The following is a 21,692-nucleotide window of genomic DNA, read 5'->3' as shown; positions in this document are numbered from 1 at the left end:
CAACCTCCACAATGACCTTTCAAACTAGACATGTGAAAACCTATTTTATAGATGGAACACTAGCCCCCTGGCTTGAAAGCACACCCCAGAGATACAGTGGTTCTTCCCATTATAGGAAACTGTCACAGTGATATCTTCTCTGACAAAACTACTTTCCTCTTGCAAATCCAGAAGCCTAGAGGATAAACAGGAACCAAGGCCAAACTGTTTCTTTATGGGAATCAGTTGCCGTGTGTTGGATGAGGTGCTAGAGAAGGAAATGCAAGCTTTCAAAGAACTGGCCCTGTCCAGAACTTCCTTACTGAACCCTGACTCTGTAATGGGAAACACTGGCAAATTAGACATGATTCCTGCTCTAAGGAGTGCACATGAGGAGAACCATCGGAACACAGGAATGAGATGAGAGTGGGCTCATGGAAACATGAGGAAACTGAGCTCTGATGGGAAGACATCATGCTGTAGCAGGAATCTACAAGCCAAGGACTACTGGGTGCAGGTTCACAACCAATGGACAAGGAACTGATTCCCACATGAATACGAGCAGCCCTTCCAAGGTGGGAAAAGCAGAAAGAGACAGGAGGCAAAGATGGAAGGGTATGGTCTGGGCAGTTATGGAACGCATTGTGGTCTAGGGGAAAGTGGTTTCAGGCCAGTAGGAGAAAGAAAAACTTGAGACAGTGATTGGGAAAGACAGATGATTAATCAAGAGCCAACAGGCCAATCACCCCATTATGATTATGGACAGTGCTTTATAAAACCACCCTTTTCATTGAATTATGTTTTCCTTTGCATCTCATTTATCAGTTATGTAGGTGCCTTGAACAGGAATATGTTATGAGAGAAAGCTCATAAGATTACGGTTTAGGATTTGAAGAATCCTGTCATTGATTTTTGATAGATATATGACTTTTGCAATCTATTAACTTCTCTGGGTTGGAGGCGTTGAATAGCATGAAGGATAACAGGGAAGCTCAGGGCTTGAATCTTGACTCCACCATGGCTGAGTTGTGTGACCTTAGTCAAGTTACCTGACTTCTCCCAACACCATCTGCGTGCTGTGTGAGTTTTAAAGATTAAATGAACTCATAGGTGTACATGACCTAGCAAACCAAAGTTGAGTGCTGCATGTTATTTCCATTCCTTTGCTCCTTCACATGTTAAAAAGAAGATAAATGAGAGCCTGGATTTGTCTTACCTCTAGAGGTCTCTGAATCCGTGTTAAGTCATGAAGTTTTGGGTTTGAGGATTGTGCCTTGCGGTTATACGATCATAACCACATCTATGAAATGAAGACACACACACGTGGAGACACTTGATAATTTAGTTGTGAAAAGACCAACTGTAGGGACATGACCTGGTTTAGATATAAACAGAGCGTCACCCACACGGCCACATGTTTACATCTGCTCTAAGCGTACTTCTACACATAAGGCCATTCCTTTGTGTGAGAGAAGGCACTGGAGCCTTTTCCTCTAAAATTAAAACTGGCTCTTAGAATTTGACCCACTGAATAGTGAGGTGTGTGATTACCATTCAACATAAAAACAAGCACTGGGAGAAGTTCAAATTTTTCGAGACTTTCCATAGTGATTTCTATTGCAATATCTCTAGCATCATGTGTAACGGTAAAGAGGTACTTTGGGGATAAAAAGCTTTGAAAAAAAGGCAAAAGAGAAAAGGACACAGAAAGACTTGGGAAGGCACCTTGAAGGTTTAGAAAAGTCTCCATGGGGCAGTCCTTTATCTGAAAGAAGCATGCAGGCAGGCATGCATGTACCACTGCCTGTAACTTCAAAACAGTGTACATCCACATACATGGATGAAGACTCACGTGGTTGGTGGAGGTCGGGAGAACAAAGCTCAGATGCTAAATATCAGGTAGAGTCTGGATGAAACAACCCCTTGGTCCTCTTCCAGTTCTGATATTTCAGGGTTTTAATTTAAAAACAGCTAAAAATAAAACATGAGGTCTGATGGCTGATCCAGGTCCTTGTAGTGTTTAGAATTACACGATGTATCTTAATATCTCTACAGCCTAGGACCACAGCCAACACAAAAGAGATTTATAATAAAACACAGAAAGAATAAGTGAATAAAAAAAAGAAAAAATGGATCCAGATTTCAGTACATGGTGTTTGGCTGTGTAAATTAAAGAACGGCATTCACCCTTCCTAAGGATATTGAGAAGGACTCCTTGGAAGAACGGCCTAAGACAATGCCATTCCTCGATGTGTTCGGGGCCGTGACCTCACTTCCCTTGTATTCAACCTGTGCAGGTGCACATGGCAGCCTGGTTATCGCCGAGGCTTAGAAGTAAATTATGTGAAGTCAGGGCAAGAAAAGTGTTACTTGCTCAGTCGTGTCTAACACCTTGCGACCCCATGATGGCCTGTAGCCCATCAGGTTCCTCTGTCCCTGGAATTCTCCAGGCCAGAACACTGGAGTGGGTAGCCGTTCCCTTCTCCAGGGGATCTTATCAAAGCAAAGAGCATGGCAAAAAAAAAAAAAAAAAAAACACCTGTCAGTTACATTTGAAAGTGAAAGTCTCTCAGTTGTGTCCGGCTCTTTGTGACCCCATGGATTATACAGCCCATGGAATTCTCCAGGCCAGAACACTGGAGTGGGTAGCCGTTCCCTTCTCCAGGGGATCTTCCCAACCCGGGGATCAAATCCAGGTGTCCTTCATCTCAGGCAGATTCTTAACCAGCTGAGCCACCAGGGAAGCCCTCGTTGGGGGCTTGTAAATATCTAAGAATAGCCTCCCTGATGGCTAGATGGTAAAGACTTTGCCTACCAATGCAGGAGACACAGGCTCATCCCCGGGGAAGGAAACTGCAAACCACCCTAGTATTCTTGCCTGGGAAATCCCATGGACAGAGGATCCTGGTGAGCCACAGTTCATGGGGTCGCAGAAGAGTTGGACATGATTTAGCAACTAAACAGTAGCATGCAGCAAAATACCTAAGATGATGCTTTAGGTTCAAACCCTGGAGAGGGACGTGATGACAGGTGTGAATCTTGGTTTCTCACGAGACCCTCCTTACTGAGCAGAAATTTCCCTACTAGTGTTAATGATGGAAATTTCCTCCTGATATAAGAAGACGATCCCCATGGTGGCTAACTTCCTGCACCTCTTTTCTTGTACCAAAGCAGACTCTCTATCTGCCTGTCCGATGTAACAAAGTTTCTCAGCTCTCTCTCATCTGAAACCTTTCACTTACCCTGTTCCCTCCCTGAGGGTTCCCACAACCCACCCTCCACCCAGCCAACTCTTCTTCAGCCTGGCATCTGGGTGTAGACACAGAATCTTCTACAAGGCCCTTCCTGATCACATGCCATCCAACATCCACAGGGTCCCTCCTCTAAGCCCCCATCAGATCCCTGCCACCTCTATGGGGTCCGCCTGCTCTAACTTCTTATCTGATTGGCCATATTCCTTGCTAAACTGTGAACTACTGAATCTTACCAATACATTCTCGGCACACAGTAAGCCCTCGAGATGCGTTTGTTGAATGAATGATTGAATGAGTGAATAAATGAATTGATGAATGCATGCACTTGGTGGTAACAGGCTGTGCAAGGTCAGTATCTCGCTTTTCAGGTCTCACTTTGAAAGCCTCATTCTTATTCTCCAGGCAATGAAGACTAGACTTCTAGAATCCCTTTGACCCTTTCTATGTCTCATCAAAGCCCTCATTATACCATGTTTTACTAACAAGGCTGGATCTTCTTGCATTCTCTGAGGATACAGACTGCATTTTAGACCTGTGCTCCCACCTGGCACAGATGAAAGCTGTTCAGTGAATACCTGTGGGCTCCAGAAACCAGTAGGAATCCATTCTCTCCCCACCTGCTCCCCGGGTACACAGCACTCCAGCCGATTTCAACCTGCCATGGAGGTATCACTTTTGCCCCAAGGTGACATTAGCTTCACATTTGTTTCTCTGGGTGTATCTGGCTCATGAACAACAAATTCCCATTCATCTCAATATTAGTCATTTTTACTTCTAAACTAGTTCTGAGAAATTTAACAAACCATAAAGACAAAAACAAACATTCTGTTGAGAATGAAGACATACTATTATTATCTTGGCAGGCATTTTGTCATAATTTTATAGTCAATAATAGAATGCCCCTGTTTTACATTATATGTATATTTATATATATATATATTATATGTCTATACTTCGATAGAAAGAGACATAAAAAAGCCTTTCAAATGAGGCGTGACACGCAACACTAGACACTCTTATTTACAATATAGAGATGTATACTTTCTACACAATTATAATAGATGCTCAGAGGCCAGAGAGGGTTTACAAAGACAGCAGAGCACCCCTATAAAAAAGAGGTGCACCACACAGCTGGATGTTTATTGCCAATAGTTCTATGTCCAGACAGCATATTGAAGTTAAAAATGGCATCTGGTTATTGGAAAAGACGACAGTCATTGATTCACCCTGGCTTCATAGCCGCTGGCTGCATGGTCTTTCAGATGACCAGGGAATGACAAACTTTGCTGATGGGCACAGGAAACACAAACATGAAATGCTCCTCATTTGGCCAAAAAGGAGAAGATGCTATAAACCATGGCCCCGCCCTGCACTTGGGCACTTGTAAGAACTGCAAGTTCCCAGGTTACGCTGTGGGGTCCACACCCACTCTGCATCATACAGTAGACTGGTCATGTTCACAAGTAACCAGAGTCTACGCCCATCAAGAGCTTGGGAAAATACCCAGTGGGAGAGTGACCCAAGGCATTGTTATCCCATACATGTTAAGACTAAGATACAATGAGATTTCGAAGAAGACCCACAGAGACCCTAAATCTCTTGTGTGGGAGGTCTTTCCAACTCCCTCTCCAGCTTTTCCTTTCTTTAGAAATGCCTCAGTCTGCTCTCCTGCGAAGTTGTCTACCTGGACTTGATTGCCATGGTCTACTATGTTTTTCAAAGTCACACTGTTACTACCTGAGGAACTGAAATTCTCAGCTGAGTCTAGAATTCCTTGGCTTACTACCATGGCACTGGTGGGCATCACTAAGGTTATGGTCCAGGTGCTGGGACCAGGAGTCTGGTTCCAGACAAATTTGCACAGTTTCAGAAGCAACTTTTGCAGAAGTGGGAGGAGCTTCTGTCTGCAGAAGACGTGACTCCTGTGTCAATGATCCCTATAGTCCTTGTTCCTGTGTTCCTTCATTACAACTAAATGATCCTACAGGCTTCTGTTAGCCCGTAGTGGATACTCAGTCTTTGGGACCATATTAAACACTCCAGTCATTTTTCAAAAGTCCCCTTAAGTCACTTACCGATAACAATTTGAGTCCCCAACCTGGCTGTTGTTCTCTCTGATCTCACATTTGTCCTGTTTTCTCTTGTGTGTATGTGTGTGTGTGTTTTAATCAATGGTAACCTTCCCTAGCCCTTTATTTTCCTAAGGCAAGAAGACATTTCTAGTGAAAGATAACCAGCACCCTTCTCAGAGCCCCCCCTGAGGTTTTAAATCCAGCACTCCTCCATTGAGATGTCTTTCCCCTTCCATGGAGAGGAGAAGCAGCTGGCCATGTGGATGGTTTTAATTTTTTGCGAGTGCATCAAATGCTAACATAGCATTTCTTTGGACGTGTATCAGCAGGAGCTTCACCCAGGTGTGTGTTCATTTTAGGGCCACCTTCTGCTAGGTTTAGCCTCAGTCTGTTTTCCCTACTACAGACAGAGATGTCAGCAATCACAAAAAATAATGTGTGAACCAGGGTTATGCATAGAAAAAGTCTGGAGGAGTAGGTGGAGCAGCCAGGTCACCAGTTAATTTTTTCTCTGCAACAAACTTGCATTTACCGATAGCATCACTCTATACCTCAGATCACCCCACCGGCTGCTGTTAAGAAATAAAACCAGAGTTTATGAAGCATTCTTTTGTCCCTTGTTGAGAAAATATGAGGAGAGCATAAGAATATGGGTTCACACGGTCTTGAACAAGTGGCACATTTGAATCAATTAAGGATTATATTTACACAAATATGTTCCACTTCTGCACAGAGGTTAACCTGAGTTCTGAAATGCTTGAGTGCATCAAAAATGATAAAGCTATGAACTAGTCACATACCCAACAAACCTAGTTAAGTTGGAGCCATCTCTCTGTGAGCCAGTGGGAGTTAAGAAGGTGGGCTCACCAACTCCAAGGATTCTATTTCTTTATTTCTTCCAAATTTTGCTAGAAAGCATCTTGAATGAGACTCCAGGCGGCTAGACAGGTTCGGGCAAAGTCTGTTGTCTTTGACACCATGGATTCAGCTTTCCCAAACTCTCCAAAAATGGAAGCACCTCGAATGTCCAGTTCCATCCCACCCTCCACCCCTCAGCGCCTTCCTCTCTGAGCTCAACCCTGGAATGACAGAGGTCTGTAAAAGGATGTCTCAGCCAGAGCTCTCACGGATCTTAAACATTTCTGGCGAGCTCCCCAAGGCCCGCGCGCTCAAAGCCACTACTTGAAGTAGTTGAGTCCCGCCACCAAGAAGAACTTCTCCAGGAAGAGCTCGGAGTCCAGCACAGCGATGTGAGCTGCTCGGCCAATCAGGGTGTTGGCAGTGTTGGGCAAGGCGTGGAACACGTTGTGTCGGATCAAAGTGCAGTCCTTGGCGTCCACCAGAGGGCGGAGAAGGTTGTTGATCATTTCTGCATAAACAGGGCCTGGGAGGAGGGAAGGTGGATGAGAGGCGAGGGCAAAAGTTCAGCAGTGGGATCTACAGAAAAACACCCCCGCAAGTGTGTGTTGGCTCCTAGTCCTTGGCAGAATATCTGATGCGCCCTACTAGGCAGAGTTGCCTTCATCATGATTTCCTTCTGCTTTTCAAATCAGGAAGTCAAGAGAATGGAGAAGAAGGAAGAAGAAAGAAGGAGAAGGGGGAGGGGAAAAGAAAAAGAAGTGGGAGATGGAGGAGAAACGGGAAGGGAAAGGAAAAAAAGGAAAGGAAATGTGGCTTACCTGTGTGTCTGTCTCTGAGGGCGGTTTTACACATCTCGATCCTGGCTGAATGAAAGGGCACGTAGCGGTCTTGGGGAGAAGCAACCAGCACAACGTTTTTAAAATACTGCAGACCTGCAATAAGCCGGGTGGGTGCTGTTTTGCTCAGGCAGTTTCAACCCACAGCCTCTGCTTTGCACACATTTCACAAACGTGCCCGAGAGAAAGGAAAAGCGGGAAGACACCAGACTCGTGGGTAGAGTCACTGAATGATGCTCTCTGGGTCTGGGAGGGGGAAAGAGGCTCTGCAAGTTAGCGGGGAGGGGGCAACTTTGACCTCATCCGCTGCAGACACTAGGGAGCTCACGACCCTGAGCAGTGGAAGATAAATAACAGGTAAGTGACAAAAACGCCTCTCTGAAATGGGAACAGTAAGGCATCCATAAGGAAGTAAATCTAGTATTTTTCTGCTCCTCCTCCCCAGCTGCATGGCCCCCTGCATTCCAGCCCCAGTAATGTCACCTGCTGGAGGAAAACAGCCTCTGACCTCATCGATCTGCAGGTCACCTCACCTCCCTGAATCAGCCTGCTCTGAGACCGAGGGATCTCCCAGTTGAAGCATCACAGCCTATTCTTTCAGTCCCCGAGCTCACCAGAGATATCCCAGCGCTGCGGTGCTCCACCCAGGTCCCCCATCGGACTGCTTTCAGCCCAGGGACCCTGTGGGGGACGCCTCCAAATGAAATGAGCCTTTTCAGATAACAGCCCAAGACCACAAGCTGGGGGCTGGCGGACTCTCAGTGACCCGCAAGGGGCAGGTACCAGCCCTCCTCCCTCTGCAGAGTCACTCCAGAGGGGCCACGCTGTGAGCCGACTGCTCCTCTGCCCCAGCCTGCTTCCCTCCTTTCCCCATGGGGCTGTGGCTCTCATGGTAGCACAGAGAGACAGACATGGCGGGTAAGGAACCTGTCCAAGGTTACCATCAGTCCAGGGCTACGCCAGACTCACACCCAGGGAGGCAGAGAGAGCATCAGAGTCAGTGTTCTGACACTGACGGAAGATTGTGGGCCATGAGGCAGACCCTGAGCCAGGCCAGGCTGCTGGGCAGGACTCAGTGGAACAACTGGTCAACCTCTCTGCTCCCTCAGTGGACATGAGGTCACTGTTGTGCTCTGCTCATTCCCTTGGCAGGTTGAGTCTTCAACACCTGTATGAGCTTCCTCATTGCAAGTGTGGGTGAAGGTGTGATCTCAGGCACCCCCGTGTCCCCCTGCCCTGTCAACAGAAATGGACAGTGTCCACCTGCCCTTTTGGTAGGGGAATCTGCACCTGGGTAAAGAAGCTGTCAGCTGGACACAGACCTGGGGACATTAAAAGCTTGGTGGGATGTGGAGGCTGCAGCTCTAGGGCAGAGGACACAGCACACACCTGCCTCTGGTCCCCAGGCTGCGGGGGAGGCGGTCCAGGGGCAGCTAGTCCAGGGGTAGCTGCTGGGCTCTGTGAGCTGAGAAGGCTATGTCACACTGCAACTCCTGATGACACCCTTCTGTGAGTGAATTAGCACGGCCTTGCATCTAATTTGGCTCTCAAGGTTTGGCTCTCCAGCTCTAACTCATCACCACCTCGGTGTGCAGCTGGGGGATCCACTCACCTGTCTTTTGGCTTAGTTGGTAGAGGAAACATTTGCGCAGATCAGCGTTATCCCTGAAGGTCAGCTGCAAAAGTGACCCAGATTTCTTCAATTTCTGCATGAGCCACAAGCCTAGAAAGATGAAAATCAAGCCAAACCCATATCAAACAGATCCAACCAAAAAACAAACAAACAAACAAACAAAAAGAATAGGGATAGATTAATGTTCAACTGTGGCTTTTAGTTAACTTAAAAAGGAGAGTGTGCAATTTAGCAGATACTTGGAAAGTTAGAGAGGTACATGTGTATTGTTACATTCTGGAGGCAGAGATAAAATCTTATGAGACAGGCTTCAGGAGACATGAAGTTAACCAAACCCTTTGATTTTTCAATCCCCTTCCATAAATCTAGCCTAAGGAAACGTCTGAAATACCAGGGAAAAAAAAGAAAAAAGAAAGAAAGAAATCTTTAAAGATGCTCCTTATAGAGTTTTGCCAAGAGAACACACTGGTCATAGCAAACACCCTCTTCCAACAACACAAGAGACAACTCTACACGTGGACATCACCAGATGGTCAATACCAAAATCAGATTGATTATATTATTTGCAGCCAAAGATGGAGAAGCTCTATATAGTCAGCAAAAACAAGACTGGGAGCTAACTGTGGCTCAGATGATGACTCCTTACTGCCAAATTCAGACTTAAATTGAAGAAAGTAGGGAAAACCACTAGACCATTCAGGTATAACCTTAATCAAATTCCTTACAATTATATAGTGGAAGTGACAAATAGACTCAAAGGATTAGATCTGATAGACAGAGTGCCTGGAGAACTATGGACAGAGGTTTGTGACATTGTACAGGAGGCAGTGATCAAGACCATCCCCAAGGAAAAGAAGTGCAAAAAGGCAAAATGGTTGTCTAAGGAGACCTTACAAATAGTTGAGAAAAGAAGAGAAGTGAAAGTCAAAGGAGAAAAGGAAACATACCCATCTAAATGCAGAGTTCCAAGGAATAGCAAGGAGAGCCTTCCTCAGTGATCAATGCAAAGAAATAGAGGAAAACAATAGAATGGCAAAGACTAGAGATGTATTCAAGAAAATTAGAGATGAGATACAAAGGGAACATTTCATGCAAAGATGGGCTCAATAAAGGACAGAAATGGTAGGGACCTAACAGAAGCAGTAGATGTTAAGAAAAGGTGGCAAGAATACACAGAAGAATTATACTAAAAAGATCTTAATGAGAGCCAAACATCCTGGAGTGCAAAGTCAAGTGGGCCTTCGGAAGCAACACTAGGAATAAAGCTAGTGGAGGCGATCGAATTCCAGCTGAGCTATTTCAAATCCTAAAAGATGATGCTGTGAAAGTGCTGCACTCAATATGCCAGCAAATTTGGAAAACTCAGCAGCAGCTACAGGATCAGAAAAGGTCAGTTTTCATTCCAATCCCGAAGAAGGGCAATGCCAAAGAATGTTCAAACTACCGCACAATTGTACTCATCCCACATGCTAGCAAAGTAATGCTCAAAATTCTCCAAGCCAGATTTCAACAGTACATGAACTGAGAACTTTCAGATGTTCAAGCTGGATTTAGAAAAGGCAGAGGAACCAGAGATCAAATTGCCAACATCCATTGGATCCTAGATAAAGAAAGAGAGTTCCAGAAAAACATTTTCTTCTGCTTTATTGACTATGCCAAAGCCTTTGACTGTGTGGATCACAGCAAACTGTGGAAAATTCTTAAAGATATGGGAATACCAGACCACCTGACCTGCTTCCTGAGAAATCTGTATGCAGGACAAGAAGCAACAGTTAGAACTGAACATGAAATAGCAGACTGGTTCCAAATTGAGAAAGGAGTACATCAAGGCTGCATATGGCCTCCCTGCTTATTTAACTTATATGCAGAGTATGTCATGAGAAACGCTGGGCTGGATGAAGCACAAGCTGGAATCAAGATTGCCGGGAGAAATATCAATAACCTCAGATACACAGATGACTCCACCCTTATGGCAGAAAGCAAAGAGAAACTAAAGAATCTTTTGATGAAAATGAAAGAGGAGAGTGAAAAAGCTGGTTTAAAACTCAACATTCAAAACACTGAGATCATGGCATCCAGACCATCGCTTCATGGCAAATAGATGGAGGAACAATGGAAACTGTCAGATTTTATTTTTCTGGGCTCCAAAATCACTGCAGATGGTGTCTACAACCAGGAAATTAAAAGACACTTGCTCCTTGGAAGAAAAGCTATGACCAACCTAGACAGCATATTAAAAAGCAGAGACATTACTTTGCCAACAAAGGTCCATCTAGTCAAAGCTATGGTTTTTCCAATAGTCATAGATGGATGTGAGAGTTTGGACTATAAAGAAAGCTGAGCACTGAAGAATTGATGCTTTTGAACTGTGGTATTGGAGAAGACTCTTGAGAGTCCCTTGGATTGCAAGGAGATCCAACCAAACCATTCTAAAGGAAACCAGTCCTGAATATTCATTGGAAGAACTGATGCTGAAGCTGAAGCTCTAATACTTTGGCCACCTGATGTGAAGAACTGACTCACCAGAAAAGACCCTGATGCTGGGAAAGATTGAAGGCAGGAGGAGAAGGGGATGACAGAGGATAGGATGGTTGGATGGCATCACCGACTCAATGCATCAGAGTTTGAGCAAGCTCTGGGAGTTGGTGATGGACAGGGAAGCCTGGTGTGCTGCAGTCCATGGGGTTGCAAAGAGTTGGACATGAGTGAGTGACTGAACTGAACTGAACAGATCCATTTAGGATACAGAAAAGTGAAAATCAACCTTTCATTTCGAAATCCAGCTATTTATTCTGGTTATGCTGACATTAACATGGAAGAGTATTATGTCACATGCACAAATAAATAAATTTGATAAAGATGAAAGGAAATAAGACACAGGGTGTATATATATTATGATTGACGTGATGATGTGCATGCTCAGCTGTGGGACCCCATGGACTGTAGCCTGTCAGACTCCTCTCTCTGTGGGATTTTCCAGGCGAGAATACTGGAGTGGCTTGCCATTTCCTACTCCAGGGATCTTTCCAACCCAGGGATCAAATCTATGTCTCCTGCATTGGCAGGCGGGTTCTTTACCACTGAGCCACCTGGGAAGCCTTACTGTCATGCAAATGTGCGTGAATGCAAATATAAGGAGAGTGAGCCATACAAAATCACTCTAAATATGCTAGATGGGAAGGATTATTGGTAATGTCTCATTTTTCAGTGAGACATTTCACTAGTGTTGCAAAATTACTATTGGGGAAAATGTGGTCTAAATCATTTGTTTCTGTTCAAAACTGGCTTCCTTGGTTTGTGAGGGAAGACAGCTTGACAAAGGAAAGAACTTCCATTTGTTATGTATTTATGTGTCAAATAACCCATGTTCCCAGCTTGTGTTCTGTAATAATGTGAAAGCAAACGGATCTGAGCCACCTCCTATGAGGACATCAAGCAGCCCAGTCCACCCTGAGGGCAGGCGGGTACAGGTGTGGGACGGTGGCTGACCAGCGCCACCACTTTGCAGAGGCTGGCTCCAAAGCCAGGAGGCTCCATCAGGAAGAGCCTCTATCTCTGCTTTGCCCTCCCCTGGGCCCTGCATGACGCTGAGGGGTGCTGATGCTGGCGGTGTCTTACCTGTGCTGACCAGGGCACTGTTGTTGTACAGGGTCCCCAGGTGGGGCCCGGACAGCGACAGGAAGGTGTGGAGTTTGTTGAGGTAATACCGGAACCGGGGCCGCGTGAGGACCGACCGGATGATGATGTTGCCGAGGGAATGGCCGATGAAGCTGCAGAGAGACGGGGAGGGTCCACGTGAGCGACCGCAGGACGGCAGCAGCCAGGGAGATGCTGCACCAGGAGCACCGAGGGGTGAGCCAGCCTCCAGCTCCCTCAGGACTTAGGGGAAAATGCAGGGTGAAGTGGGGGGGCAGTAATTCATCCCCATTGGGGTTTCCAAATGCTGGATACGTGGAGCCCAGGATGGAGCCCTCGTGATGGAGACCCTGGGCCCAGTGTGGTCACAAGTACAGACACCTTCCCACTTTGTGTTATTACAGCAGCCCCTCCACCCAGTTCTGGTCTCTACGACTCCCTCGGGGTACCTGGAGGTCCTTTCTGGAATACACATGGAGCATGGACCCTCCGGTCATTCATAGAGTCAAGTCCCAGTTTCTCAGCCTGGCCCACTTCCACCTGCCTCTCCAGGGCTCCTCCACCCTCTGTCACCCCCTCAGCCCCCCATGCATACTCTGCCCTGGCTGCTCCACTGCTCCGAGATCTGTGGGTCCCACACATTAGCACTTTCGGCTTAAATAATTATTTATAGAAACCCAACTAGATGAGAGGCAGAGTTCCCTAGCTCTTCTTGTGCATATCCTCTTGAAAAGTGAAAGTGTTAGCTGCTCAGCCCTGTCCGACTCTTTAGGACCCCATGGACTATAGACTGCCAGGCTCCTCTGTCCATGGAATTCTATAGGCAAGAATACTGGAGTAGGTAGCCATTCCCTTCTCCAGGGATCTTCCCAACCGAGGGATCAAACCTGGGTCTCCTGCATTGCAGACAGGTTCTTTACCATCTGAGCCATCAGGGAAGCCCCCATGTCCTCTTACTTTTTAGTATTATCATTATTAATTTTGTCCGTACTGTGGGGCTTGCAGGATCTTAGTAGCCCCACCAGGGATTGAAACCAAGCCTTTGGCAGTGAGAACACCGAGTGCTAACAACTAGACTGCCAGGGAATTCCCATGAATTTTTCAGCTTGTTGACTGTTTGTTTGTCTGACTCTGCTGTGCAGCTTGTGGGATTTAGGTTCCCTGACTAGAGATGGGACCCAGGCCCTGGCAGTGAGGAGGGAACCCTAACCCCTGGACCACCAGGGGACTCCCATGTCCTTTTATTTTTACCTAACTCTGTAGGCCTCTGCATCCTCATTTATGAAATAAAGAAGTGATAATTCATCCCCAAGGCCTAAATGGGATCGTGGATATCGAGGACTCACTTCCAGATATGTCCACATCGGCAGGTGCCTGAGGAACACTCTATGGACTATCCCCTTAATCCTTTCAACATTGACACCCAGTGGTCTGTTACAGTGTAAGGTCACAGTTAGTGCTGAATGAAGCCCTTTTATGTGGCAGCTAATGAATCCCTTCGGGCTGGTCCACTTAATAGATGGGGAAACAGGATCAGAGATGTAGAAAGTCTGTTCAAGGTTACATGGTAGAATGTGGACACAAACCTGTAACTGTCAAAAAAACAAGGATTTAAAACCTAGAGTATTTATTTAAGGGCTTCCCCAGTGGCTCAGCAGGTAAGGAATCTGCCTGTGTACATTGACATGAATCAGCCACAGATTTAGCCTCCAACTAATAAAAATAAATGAAAAACTACATAAATAAATGAAATAGAAAACCTTCAAAAAAAGAATCTGCCTGCAATGCAGGAAATGCAGGGACACAAGTTTGATCTCTGGGTTGGGAAGATCCCTGGAGAAGGGAATGGCTACCCGCTCCAGTAGTCTTCCCTGAAGAAATCCTGTGGACAGAGGAGTCTGGCAAGCTACAGTCTGAAGGGTCACAAAGGGTTAGACAGGACTGAGCGCACGGAACACACATATTTAAGTCCAGTTCTCTTTGTCGTGAGCTGCACAAGCTGTAGGCTCCTACACAGCGGCTACGCCAGACAAGGGCATGTCAAGCAACCCTGGGACCCACGGCTGCTCTGAAAGTAATCTAGTCCCTTGAAAGCCCCAAGTTAACTAATCCCAGCCTGATAATTCAAGTGGCATCATGCTGAGCTTGTACACAGCAAACACTTAAAAATGGCACCGCTCCCCCTAGCATTAACTACCTGTGGTCTCCTTTTACCTAATTCTCGATATGGAGAGGTTGTACAACTGGATGTGCTGAATGATTTCATCCAGTAACCGATCAGTCATGGTATCAAAATCTGCAAACGTGTCCATCTGGAAGGAAAGAGAGGAAACGGGTATTGAGGGGGCAGTTGCACAAGCCAGGCTCTGTGCACAAGCCCGTTTTCCTCCACCAAGCCTCAAGGTACATCCTAGGGGCATGCCCATGCTTGACCTCAGGCTACAAGTTAGGATTCAACATCAAGAAAAGTAACCCCCAACTGGGGCTTTCCAGGTTGGACTATGGGTTCCCTCTTCCATGGGGAGATAACAGGGTCCACCCTTTAAAGAATGGTTGTGAAGATTAAAAGAGCAAACAGGTGCCAAGGGCTCAGCACATCGTAGATGTTCGAAATGATTCTCTTTCCTCTTCCTCACATGTCTGTCCCTTCACCCTGCAGAGTACATGGCCTTGTACAGAGCAGGTGTCAGAGAAAAGGCAGAAGGACTGACCACTAAGCGGGAGCAATGAGACTAAGTTCCGATGTTTGCTTGTTGACTACTCTCTGTGCGGCTCCCATGTTCCGTGGCCATGAGGCCCTTTAGTTACAAGCAGTACTCTGCCTCCAGCGGATACTTAGCCTCATCCATCTCAAGTCCCCTGAGCTGGGAATCAATGACAACACCCAACCCCAACTCTTGGTCATGGACTCTTTCAAGTCTCATCTACCTTGACACCCCATTAAAGCTCCAGCCCTGAAATGGCAAAGGCTCCATAGTTTCCCTCTGATGATGAAAAGGTCACGATCCAGCTCCACTGGTTACACCAACACCAGTGACAAACCCCTTCCCCAGACAGACCCACGGATTGTTTATGCTCCAAGCTGTCACCCAACCTACGACCTGTGAGGTCGAGAGGGCCAGTCACCTGACTCATATGTTCCCCCTTCTTATTATTTCCTCCTCCCCAAGGAAAATGAGCTCTCCAGACCTGAGCGCCTGGCCAGGGTCCCCTGGCAAATCTCCATCCCACCTGTGTGGCCATAATCATCACGGTGATTTTAGGAGGCTCATCTAAGACATGAGTCAGGGACTGTTTCGGTTCTGATGCTTTTGTTGTCATACCTGATTCTTCTCAGACATGAGGAAATCCAGTTTTCCTCCAGGGAGCCCCAGTTCTATGAAAGTCTTTACCAGCCGGAGGTCTGCACTGTTCCCTAAAGAGGACAGATAACCCCACACAGACCCACATTGAGTCATGTGACACCTGACACACTAAGGATTTATTTCTTATTTCTCTCCTATCCCTCCCATTTCCCATTTTTTTCATTAAGTCCATAACAAAAGCAACTAACACATGTCCGGCCCACTGGTCCCCGTGCGGCCCCCTCCTCCCATCCACACAGGCTCAGGGCCACCCTGGCAGCCCTCTCTCATTGGGATTAATCCCTGACCTGTCACTTTCTGGCTTGTGAACATAACAGTCCAGGAACACTTGAAGACACGCTGCCTCCCCCTTCTTCAATTAGTTCTGTTTATTCAGGACATTCTTCTAGTGTTGTTGATAAGTAGCAAAACCCAGCCTGATAGCTGTTTTTAAATTTATTTTTAATTGGAGGATAATTACTTTACAATGTTGTGCTGGTTTTTGCTGTTACAGCGCAGATCAGCTGCAAGTGTGTGTGTGTGTTTGTGTGTGTGTGTGTGTGTGTGTGTGTGTGTGTATATATATATATATATATATATTCCCTCCTGCATTGATAGCTATTTTTTTTTTGACAAGGACCATTTTTAAAGTCTTTATTGAATTTGCTACAATTTGTTGAATTTGTCCCTGTTTTATGTTTTGGTTTTTTGGCCATGAGGCAGGTGGGATTTAGTTCCCTGACCAGGGATTGAATCCTAGCTCCTGCACTGGAAGACTCAACCACTGGACCACCACGGAGAGTCAACTGCAGTAGCTGTGGGACCTTATACAAGTTACTTAGCTGCCCTCTTATTCAGTTTCCCCCTTTATAAATGGGCCAGATAATAGTAGCTACTCTGCAGGGCTGTTGTCAGGATCAATCACATTAACCTATATTAAGCATCTAAGAAGGCTCCGGGACCATGGTGAGTGATGTATACACCCTGGTCTTCACCATCACCACCACCACCACCACCATCATCATCATCTGGAGTGGATGATCTACCACTGGATTCTTGGCCACTTCACCAAATAGACCTATTGACTCAGCATTTTGCTATGTGATGCGTATAGCCAGGACTGGATGCAGACAATTAAATGCATTAGCCCCAAGAGTGAGAAAAAGTAAGGATATTAACAAGAGTGTGTCACAGAAGTGAAGCCATCACCATTCCCTATTTGATTATCATAAGAAGTATGTGACCACAGGTTTTGCTGCTTAGCAACAGTGAAGCCCTAGAGGGGCCCTTTCATTTCTCTGACCCTTAGTTATTTGTTAGATCCCATATAAAGTGGATGTGACTTATTTATCCCTCCATTGCATTAATTCATCCATTTGGGTATTTCATTAACTCAAACATATTTTTTGCCAAAGAGATCTTTCCTTGGGAGCAAGACCATGCCATTTTCCTAGCTCCAGTATACTTAATATCATTCCACAGTTGCCTACTGAACATTTGTTGAACAAACCCCTGATCTAGATTCAATCATAAATGTGATAATGTGTCTATATCACAACATTTTGAGGGGGAAACCTTTTAGAACTCACCATCCAGGCCATGGACACAGACTACCAGGTGAATCCCATCTTCCAAATTTTCTTCCTCTTCCTCTGGTGGGAAATACGGTATGTCAGAAGCTAGTACAGATAAGTCACTGTACAGAAATCCATCAATCTTCAGCTCTTTTTTAAATTTCTCTTTGGCCTGATAAAAACTGGAGAATACACTAATTAATCACAAGTCGAGCTGTGTGCTCCACGCTGAACAGGAGATGAGTTGAGCTGAGATGCAAGAGTGATGAACATCTATAAGGAAGTCTGTGCCAAGCGGCAAAGGCTGAATATGTTACCTCATGGGAGAGGTTAGTGAGGAAGGCTTGGTTCTGAAGGAGGCAAGAAAGCAATCCAGGAAAAACAAAGGCTAGATTGAGTTGGTTTCTGCAGATGTGGTTCCTGTAATGAACAGAACCTCAGAGATTCTATCCAGCTTCAAGGACCCACACAATCTTTAATTAGTGCTCCAGGAATGAAAGTTTATTACCCTGACCTCCACCTACTTCTCCAGCATCATCCCCCAGCCCCCAAAAAGAACAGTTGGAGAAGATATTTCATTCCCTGCATGAATTATGTCTCTTATCTTTATTTCCATGTGTTTGTGCATTCGGGTCTATCTGTCTGAAATGCCTTTTCCACCTGGTTATCATCTCCTTTGCCTGGTTACCTGACAAGGTGGTGATTAAAAGCATGAACACAGGAGTCAGAACTCCCAGGTCACAATCTCAGCTTTGACACTTACTATCTGGGGGTTTCCCTAGTGGCTCAGTAGTAAAGAATCTGCCTGTCAATGCAGGAGACGTGGCTTCCATCCCTGGGTTGGGAAGATCCCCTGGAGAAGGAAACAGCAACCCACTCCAGTATTCTTGCCTGGGAAATCCCATGGATGGAAAATCCTGGTGGGCTACAGTCCATGGGGTGGCAAAGAGTTAGACACAACTTAGTGACTAAAGAGCGCAACAACCACCTGTGGGCCAACTGTTAACCTCTCTGTGCTGTTTCCTCATTTGTAAAAAAAGAGGGGCATCACACCCTCATTGAACTCATGAAGTTGTCTTTGTTTTGTGTATGAAGCGATATAATCAATGCAAAATGCTTAATATAGTACTTGAAACAAATTAAATAGTGAAGAAAAAAAAGATGAAATCTATTACCAGCCATATCATCACCACCATCATTGTCATCAACATGATGTCTCATAGTTTCTCCTCCACTTAGGTGTCATCTCTAAACAGCTGCTCCTGGCCACCATTCATTTCCATCCACACTGATAGCTCCACAGAAAAATTAGGTCCTTCTTTTTCTGGCTCAGCTGTGCACACATGAACCACCCCATGTACGCAGCTGCCCTCATTTGCTTCTGTCATCTCTCCACCTCCTTCCTAGGCTGGGGGCACAGGACACGAGCCAGTACTGGACAGTGCCTGCCATGTGTTAATTAAACTGATGACATGGGCATTACTAGGTATTTAACAGTCTTCGCAAAACACAGGATCCAAAGTTTACCTGTCTGTGCAATTTCTTTTGGAGATATTATAAATGTGTAACTGTTCAGCACTTTTTTGAACAAGTGAGTGAAATGGGATATTTTGGTTAGATAATTCAATACTATATTTAATCAAATGCATAGTTTATAGGGGAAGGACTGCCATGAATACGGACCCAAGACAAGGATAAAGGGATGGATTCTGGCATTTCAGAAGAAATGATAAACTTAATAATCACCCAAGAGGTGTTTAGGAAGAAAATCTGATGAATTAGTCCTATTCTCAAACGGCTCTTAAAGGAATTGTGTAAAGACAGAGGTTGTTCATCATAAGAAAAACTGAAAAAAAACATTTACGGTTTATCTTTAAAGGATTTTGTTAATAATTCATGGTACATTTATACAATGGAATATTATTTAAACACTAAAATGGTAATGCAAAATAGATTTATAAACATAGAAAGATGTTTCCAATATATGAAGCTGGAAAAAACTTGGAGTTTATAAAAATTATTTTACTTTTGCAAATTAATAATATATACATTACAGAAGGAAATGGCAAACCACTCCAATGTTCTTGTCTGGGAAATCCCATGGACTGAGGGGCCTGGCCAGCTACAGTCCATGGAGTCGAAAAGAGTTGGACATGACTTAGTGACTAAAGAAGAACAACAAAATATATACATAAAAATGCACATAGGAAAAAACATAAAAGAACTTACACATGGGCTGTATTTGAGAGATGAGGTTATTGATCATTTTTACTTCCTTTTACTATTCTACATTCCTGACTTGTACAAGAGGAGTATATTACTTTATTTAAATCAGAAAATACCTGATACGCCATCCTGACACAGTATGCATGAAACTGAGAAATATGTGGGAAAGTCTGAAAGATGATGCTGGGATAGAAGCTGGCCATCAGCAAACCTACCTGAACATCCTCTCGCTGACTTCCTCCTCCAGCTTCCTGGAATGGTTGGGAACGACTCCAAAGGAACCCAAAGGTTGATGCGTGATGGGGAACGGGGTCTGTTTGGAGGAGAATCCAGCCCTGGCAGGGGTCTCCTTGGGCACAGATGGGAAAGGGAGACAGGTGGCAGTGCAAGACACAGACAGGTTGACGACCTCGACAGGTTTCAGGCTGTCCAGAGAGAAGGTCTCTGAAGAGGTCACGTGGGACAGCATGATGGAGGTGCCTGCCCTGGGCTCTTGGTTCCCCGTAACCTGGGAGGGGACGGACTGAGTCACAGCGGAGCCCGCGGTGTCTGCTTCACGGACAGCCTCTGGGCAGGTGTCAGCTCCTCTGCTCGGCGCCGTATCCTCCACGAGGCCAGGGCAGCTGCTTTGCTCCCCTGCAGAGTCCACGTCGATGGTTTTGGCGGTGGCTGCACAGCTCACGTCAGGCACCTTGGGGTGGGTGAGACTCTCAACGCCCAGCATGCCGCTGTCGAGAGGAGCCCCTGTCCCCGCAGCAGAGTTTCCAGGCACGCCTTTCGGGGTCTCCACGGGTTCTCTGGGCAAAGCTCTGTGCCCAGGCGCTGCAGGTCCGAGGAGGCGTGGTATTTTTAAACCCAGACCTTTGGTTTCAACACCTGGAGGGTTGTCAGTCCTGCCATCCAGACAACAGGAGCCTTGGGGGTCAAACCGATCCTCCTGACCTTTGGGGATATCTATGTAACTGGGGCCCTGCAGGTTGTCAGCATCTGAGACTTCCTCCACAAGGGCATGGTCGACCCCAGCTTCCGGGATTGCGGGGCCATCGCTGGGTTGAAGGCAGCGTCCGGAGGGGTCGGTGCTCTCGGTGGGCATGGCTAAAGTTTCAGAAGGACCACCCCCATGCCTCGTGGAGTCCACATCCTCGGCAGACTCCTCGGGGCTACTGATCTGGGGCGCGGACACTGACTTGGTCAGTTTCGTGAGTGCCAATTCCCGCTCCTCCTCCTCAAAAGGCAAAGAGCTGATGGACGTGAGAGAGGCCTGGATCCCGCTAGGCAAGCTCGTGTTGCTCTCGGTGTGCCCCCCCTCCAGAGAGTTTCTGTGCAGGGCGTGTCTCCGGACCAGCTGCTGCAAGAAGTCCCTGTCACTGGGTAGCTCCAGGGTTCTGCTGCGAGCCTCGGACCAGGCGACGGAGCTTGGCTCGCTCTCAATGCCTGAGTCAGAGATGATGGAAGAAGATCTCTTGATGACCCCAGAGAGGACAGACACTTCCTCCTTCTCCTCTGCGTGAGGGTCCTTTGGCAAACCCTTGATGTCCAAGGGGTCCCTCAAAGAAGAGTGCAGGGGCTCGCAGGGCTCCGAGGGCGTGACCTTCAGACTCAGCAGCACCATCTTGCTCCCTTGGTCCACTCCCTTTCCTAGACAATTTAACTCATGCAGGGTGGTTTTCTCTGAAAAGACGGCACTGTGATGACTTCCACCTGCCACCCCTTTGCTTCGCTCAATTCTGCCAAATTCGTGCTTGTCTCTGGAGCACCCACTCTCGTGCTGGGCACCAGTTAGCACTGTGGGTTCTGCTCTGAAGGGGTTCTTATTGCTAGATTTCACGTCAATGTAGGTCAGCGCTGGGGCCTGGCCATCCTCTGGACCAGGGCTCCTCCTGGGCAGGTCCTCATCTGCCAGCGGATGCCCCCCAACATCAGACCTTGGGCCAGTCTGATGGTCAACTTCAGGCACACCTGCCTTGCTCTGGAATTCACCTACCGTCAGATATACCTGAGACTCAGAGCACACGTCTGCATGACCGGGTGTGGCGGCCTTCTTACTGGGCCCGGGACACCTAATAACCTCCTCACCAGAGTCCGTGCGGGGCGGTTTCATGGAGGCCAAGACAAGGCTTTCCCTCAAAGGTGATTTTCTATTTACAACAAGGTCCTCCTCTCTGTTGTTTAGGTTCATTATTGCTGGACTTGTTGCTGGAACATCAAAATTAGGGTAAATACTCAAATTACATCCTACGGAAAGAAAAAAAGAAAGAAAAATGTGTTATACTCTTC

At 46.3% G+C, this 21,692-nt stretch overlaps 1 protein-coding gene across 2 annotated transcripts in view; it reads right to left on the bottom strand.

The window, feature by feature from the left end:
- Positions 1-3,216: 3,216 nt before the first annotated feature.
- FAM135B (family with sequence similarity 135 member B) overlaps positions 3,217-21,692 on the bottom strand; it is a 249,944-nt gene continuing 231,468 nt past the window's right edge. For both annotated transcript variants that reach the window (XM_043880471.1, XM_043880470.1), the window contains exons 13-20: positions 19,631-21,650; positions 17,205-17,371; positions 15,595-15,686; positions 14,486-14,583; positions 12,254-12,405; positions 8,615-8,725; positions 6,985-7,098; positions 3,217-6,689 (exon numbers count right to left, since the gene is read on the bottom strand). In XM_043880471.1, the coding sequence (XP_043736406.1) occupies positions 6,484-6,689; positions 6,985-7,098; positions 8,615-8,725; positions 12,254-12,405; positions 14,486-14,583; positions 15,595-15,686; positions 17,205-17,371; positions 19,631-21,650 (2,960 nt within the window). In that variant the 3' untranslated portion in view covers positions 3,217-6,483. The remainder of the gene's footprint in view (positions 6,690-6,984; positions 7,099-8,614; positions 8,726-12,253; positions 12,406-14,485; positions 14,584-15,594; positions 15,687-17,204; positions 17,372-19,630; positions 21,651-21,692) is intronic.

Source organism: Cervus elaphus, chromosome 21 (assembly GCF_910594005.1).
Source record: "Cervus elaphus chromosome 21, mCerEla1.1, whole genome shotgun sequence".
In the NCBI taxonomy this organism is placed as follows: Eukaryota; Metazoa; Chordata; class Mammalia; order Artiodactyla; family Cervidae; genus Cervus; species Cervus elaphus.
The sequence above is the reverse complement of the archived record's forward strand: the minus strand, read 5'-3'. Positions and strand labels throughout refer to the sequence as shown.